This window comes from Pteropus vampyrus, unplaced genomic scaffold (genome assembly GCF_000151845.1).
Source record: "Pteropus vampyrus isolate Shadow unplaced genomic scaffold, Pvam_2.0 Scaffold311, whole genome shotgun sequence".
NCBI lineage: Eukaryota > Metazoa > Chordata > Mammalia > Chiroptera > Pteropodidae > Pteropus > Pteropus vampyrus.
In genome coordinates this window covers 2,578,733-2,585,137 of record NW_011889092.1, presented here as the reverse complement: position 1 = coordinate 2,585,137, position 6,405 = coordinate 2,578,733, and the positions used below count along the sequence as shown (strand labels likewise).

Genomic DNA, 6,405 nt, shown 5'->3' with positions numbered 1-6,405 from the left:
GAATCCAAGATTATTAGTGTCAAAGCTTTAAAAACTTCATCTTGTTATATCGATTACCTAAACCACCTTTCTTTGGCTTCCTCCCCATTCCACACTAATTCTCCTATTAATTCTACAACATCTAAGACATGTAAGACAATATAATATAGGGGAAATGATATAGGCTTTAGAATCAGACCTACCTGGATTCAGTTCCAGCTCTGCCTACTACAAATCCTTATATACGCAGACACACACAAACTTCCATTCAGATGTATATTTTCACACACATTTATTTATAAAGATACCAAACATATATTCATTCAGACAAATTTTGATGACAATTTATACACTAACACACATTTTCACAATTCACACAAACAGTGCTTCACTGTGAGCATGCACACACATATTTTAAACTTTCTCTCAGTTATATACCCACCCAACTCCACACACAGCCATTCCCTTAACCTCCCCACCCCAGTCAAACTCACTCTCACGGAGATAGGACTTATCTAAGTCATAAATTTACCTATCTTCATTCAGGGTACTGATACTCCTCTCATTAAATCGGTTTCCTCGGGGAGGTAGAGTTTCCCAAGGTTATTCCACTCATCTCTGCCTCCAGCTTTACAGTCCCCTTACCCATGCCAGAAAAGGGGACTCTCATAGAAATATTATTCATGGGACAATACCCCTGCTTCACCAGTTCCACTCTTGATTTGTCCAAACATAAGTCAGAGATATAAAATGTCAATGCTGGTTGGCACTTCATACTGGGGGTCAACAAACTGAAGCCTGCAGGCCAAATCCTGATTTCCACCTACTTTTGTAAATAAAATTTTATTGGAACACAGTCATTCCTAGTTATTTACATAATGTCTATAACAATTGCTTTCACGGGACAGAGATGAGTAGTTGCAACAGAGACTGTGTTCAAAGCTTTAAATATTTACTTTTGCCCTATACAAAAAAGTTTGCCAACTACTGCTTTAGAATAATCTTGTCATATAACTTATTATGTACAAAGGCCACAGAAGGAAAAGCAATTTTCCTAATGTCACAGAGGAAGTGAGTTAAAAAATTTCTTGCCTCTCATTCCTCTAATATTTCCACTATGCCACAAAGCTTCTGCAGAAACATTTGGTCTGTCCTCTCTGACTCCGAGCTCAAGAAATGGAGGATTCCAAATATAGCCTTTATTGGGTGACCAAATGATTAAGGCACTCCGTCATTGTTCCCTATATCTCTCATCAATAAACTTAGTGTTTCCTGTCTCCTTTATCCCCACACTCAATCACACCCCACCCCTCATGCCCAAGGGCCCACCAAGGCACCAAGCTAATCCTAGTCAGTAACAACCTACATCTCTCCTCACCTCAAACTGTCCATCACAGCCATCAGGAACCACAGACTGTAGCCATGCCCCTTCCTGGATGGTAGGGTGTTCCCACAACCAGACTTTGTATAATGGCCGGAGTACCATGCTGGAGGAAAAAATGCAAGGAAAATTATTCTATCTCTGAGTATCTTCGGGGACAATGGGCTTATGAGCCAACCTCATCACATTCTGGAAAAGGCAAAACTGGAGACAGTAAATAAATCAATGGTTTCTAGGAGTTAGGGGAAGAGCAAGGGAGACATAAACAGGGGGTACACAGGGGATTTTTAGGGCATTGACAATACTCTGTATTATAATGATGGATACATGTCATTATACATTTTTAAAAACCCATAGAACTTTACAACACAAAGAGTGTACCCTAATGTAAGCTATAGATTTTCATTAATAATAATGTATCAGTATCGGTTCTTTAATTGTAACAAATGTACCACACTAATTCAAGATGCAAATAATAGGGGAACTCTAAGTGAGGAAGGAGGGACGGGGGAAGGATGTATATGGGATCTCTCTGTACTTTCCACTCAATTTTTCTATAAACCTAAAACTGCTCTAAAAATATCTAATTTTTTCTATTTATTGGGGTAACATTGGTAAATACAATTATGTAATTTTCAGGTATACATTATAACTTGACATCTGTATATTCTGTTGTGTGTTTACCACTCAAAGTCTAGTTTCCTTCAGCTACCATATATTTGATCCCCTTTACCCACTTCACCCTGCCCCTACCCCCTATTTTGACCCTCTGTATCCCTTCTACATTTCCCCTCCTCCCCCACCCCCTACCCTCTGGTAACCACTAGTCTATAGTCCATGTCCGTGAGTCTCTGTTTATTTGTCCTGTTCATGAAAATATCTAATTTTTAAATGCAATCTTTGAAATAAAAAAAAATTAAAACTCAGTAGATTGGTTAAATAGCTTATTAGATAGAGCCAAAGAGATCATTAGACTTGAAGATAGATTAGAATAATGTATCCCAATGTGATACAAAGAAACAAAGACACAAAGTATTAAAGAGAGATTAAATGACTTGTATGATAAAGATAGACTATAGAACTTTTAAAAAGAATATCTTAAATTTATAAGATGCACAACTGGACTACACTTATCAGTTAGAATTCAAACATTATCAGATATAAAAGCAAAAAATTCAGTTTTCTGTGGTTTAAGGGACATCGACCCAAACCATATGGGCACAAAATACTTGGGAGTAAAGAATATAAAATGATTTACTAAGAAAACACTCACCAATGAAAAACACAGGAAAATATACTTAGGTAGCTATATTCATAATCAACTAAACAGTATATGGACAATATCAAAATTGTCAATTGTCATGTTTAGGAGATTACCTGTTCTAGAGCAAAAATACAAGAGTTATAAGAAACTGGTACATAATAATTATTTTGAGGAATTTAATACTTTTCCCAATAATTACTGAATCATTTTTTAATTGGCATATATATAGAAGGTTTGAACAGTACAACTAATAAGCTGTTGTATCTAGTATTTAATTAATACTACATATTAGAAAATTTGCACCATTTTTATTGCATAACAAGCATCTTATTTAATCTTACAGAAAGTTAATTTATCACATGTGTAGAAAGATGTAGTCATAAAAGACTGAAAAACATACTAAAATTTCACAATTATGCCTGTTTTCTGATATTGTCATTGAAGTTTGTTTTCTTTATTTTGTCTATTTCTGTTTATTAACATTAGTTCTTAGACAATTAAATATTTAAAAGTATACATAAAAAAACTAAAAGAAAATCTAAGAATAATAATCAAATCTGAGGTTGAAGAAAACAGTCTTAAGATTAAAACAATAAAACCTACAAAGGAAAGAAAAAGATGAATTTGAACATACTTTGTATAGCTCTTTAAGTAAAACAAAAGATAACCAAACCAATCAAAGAAAATTACGAAAATTATAACCTGAGAAAATATTTTCAATAAATATTAACACCTTAGGGAAGCTATATATCCTCTCTGTGCCTCAAATTACATGTCTAGGAAATGGAAATAATAGACACAATAATGAGTCTGATGTAGAAATAAGGTACGAAATAAGCTTTGCACAAGTTCAATAAATGGTCTTTACTATTAATCCACAAAGAAATACAATGCCCAATAAGCACAATAAAAATTGTTCAATGTGTCTATTAACTAAATTAACTCAAGTTAAAGGACAATAAGTTAATTTTACCCTATCATATAGCAAGTTTTTCTAAATAGACTACTTACTAAATGTTAGTAAGGATGCATATGTTTTGGCACTTTTATGTATTTATGACAAGTGTGAAAATTAATAATAACTTTTCTAGATGCAATTTTCCAGTGTGCCAGAGTAGCCTAAAATTTTCATTCCCCTGCCTTAGTAATTCTTCTTTAAAGCTAAAATCACACAAAGCTTAATACAGACACACACATGACAAATTCTACATATGAAAGTGTCCCTAGAAGAACACTTACATTATTAATGATTAGAAAAACATAAGTATTAAAAAATAAAAGTATTAACACTATCTCTACTAGTATTAAAAAGGAATTTTAAGAATGCCTTCTTAGTAACTAATTTAAAAATATAAAATATACTGTTAAAATTATTATAGATTTCTAGATGTACTGTCATGTAAAATGGAACAGTAAATTTCTCTGAGTGGTGGGATTGTGTATAATTTTAATTTTAATTTTAATTTTCTTCTTATTTTTCTATGGGTTACTTATATAAAAAGGAGTAAATGTTTTCCAAAGAAGTGTCAACAATATAGTATTACCTCACAGAGGAAGTAGTACTTAATCTTGAAATGAAGTGGTTAATAATGACTTCACTGAGTAGGTGACACCAAGGTAGGCACTGAAAGATGAATGATGGGAGCTCATCAAAAGGTCAAGGAGAGGAGAGGTTATTCCAGGCAAATGGATCACTTAGAGAAAATGCAGCAATACACCTAAAATCATGACTGAATATGGAGAAATTAGAGATATACAGTTCTTCAAGACTGAAGCAAAGTGATACAGAAATTGTTGCTGGAAGAAGTCTGAATTTTTTTCTGTACCACGTTAAGGGGAATGATCTTTGAGAAACTCCCAAAAAGTCAATAGTTAGGAGCACAGCTCCCTTAACATCCTCTTAACACCCATCATATTTTGAGAAAGCATATGAAGGGATGAAGGTTTTACATGGGTGCCCAGGGATGTGGTGAGGTGGATCAGGACTTGCCTTAGCTAAAGACGGAAAATTTACTATTTATCTAAACTAGACTTTTCCCAAAGTTGATTTTAATATTACAGAGTTAGCCATAACTACAAGAGAGCAACCTGTCTATTCTCCAAATAATAAATAAGCTGTAAGTTTCTCAGTCAACCCACATGTACTGCTTTCAGATTGATCAGAGAAGCCAGTCTCACAGTCTCAGGTGGGTTGCTCCAGAGACCCATAACTCAATGAGCCATTTTTCCTAGTGACTTAGTTCTAGTTCTCTTGTTCACTGCTGCCAAAGGGCATATAATGGAGGACCAAAATTTTTGAGAAATCAATCTCTGCTATCCCCAAAGTCATTTCTGCTTTAGAGACAACACATAAACCACTTGGTCTCGTATCTGTTTTGTCTTAACCCCATAAATGATGGGATTCAGCATAGGTGGAGCAAGCATGCTGATATTAGCCAGCAGGATATGGATATGTAGAGGGATGTGACGTCCAAAGCGTTGAGTAAGGACTGAGAAGATCCCAGGCCCATAAAATAAGATGATGACACAGACATGGGAGCCACATGTGTTGAGAGCTTTGTGACGAGCATCTTGGGAAGGGATATGGAAGACAGCACGGAGAATCAGAACATAGGAAACAAAAATGAGGACAATATCTAGGATCACCGTTGACACTAAAACAAAAAATCCATACCAAATGTTTATTCGGATGTCATCACAGGCATATTTGGCTAAGCCAATGTGTTCACAGAATGTATGTGGTAGGATGTTATTTCTGCAAAAAGTCAGCCTCTTCAGAAGAAATATCATGGGAAAAATTGTACAGTGTGCTCTCAAAAAAGCAGCCACACCAATTTTCCCTATCAGAGAGTGGGAGAGTATCATGGTGTACCTCAGTGGGTAACATATTGCAATGTAGCGGTCAAATGCCATAATCAGCAAGATGCCTGACTCAGAAATGAAGGAGGAATGCTGGAAGTAAAGCTGGGCAATGCAGCTATTAAGAGAAATTTCTCTACTATTGTACCAGAAAATGGCCAATGCCTTGGGTTCTGTTGTTGTGGCAAAGACAATGTCAACTCCAGCCAGCATACAGAGGAAAAGATACATAGGTTCATGGAGGGTGCTCTTGTTGAGGATAATGACAATGAGAAGACCATTTCCAAGGAGGGCAAAGACATAGGAGATGAAGAAGGGGATGGAAATCCACACGTGTAGGTCTTCTCGGCCTGGAATGCCCAGCAGATAGAAGACTATGTGGTTAACACTAGTGTGATTGAAGCTAGCCATTCCTGAAGCAGGCCGATATGGACTCTAACTTTACCTAAAGAGACAAAGATTAAAAGATAATATATAAATGTTTTCCTTGAGTTTTCTGATTAAAGATATTAAATTAATATGTTAATTTACCACTGTTTCCTCCTGATACCCTCTAAAATGTTGGCAAAATAACAAAAACATCATAAACATAAAAAACAGAAAAGATAATAACAGAGAAGTGGTAACACATTTTGAAAGCAGATGGATGACTATTGACTAAATAGATAGGATAAAACTAATAGCTTCAAGTTGAAAACAAGAATCAAGATAATTTTCACTGTAAAACCCAGACAGTCTCAAGAATCAGAGGTATCAGATACTTCTCTAAATAGAGATAAAGATGGGTTTTTTTAAAAAAAAATATTGGTTTAAAGTTTGTATAAAGAGCAATTAGACTATGGGATCCTCTTTCCAAACCTGTTCATCCAGGCACCACTTTTGTTACCAGCAGAATACTGGAGGTTTATCCTCTGGTGAGGGT

At 35.2% G+C, this 6,405-nt stretch overlaps 1 protein-coding gene across 1 annotated transcript; it reads right to left on the bottom strand.

The window, feature by feature from the left end:
- Positions 1–4,839: 4,839 nt before the first annotated feature.
- LOC105303676 (olfactory receptor 52B4-like) lies at positions 4,840–5,929 on the bottom strand. Its single transcript, XM_011377445.2, has one exon. It carries the CDS (start codon positions 5,892–5,894, stop codon positions 4,950–4,952), a length of 945 nt encoding a protein of 314 aa, XP_011375747.1. The 5' UTR covers positions 5,895–5,929; the 3' UTR covers positions 4,840–4,949.
- Between the last annotated feature and the right edge of the window lie 476 nt (positions 5,930–6,405).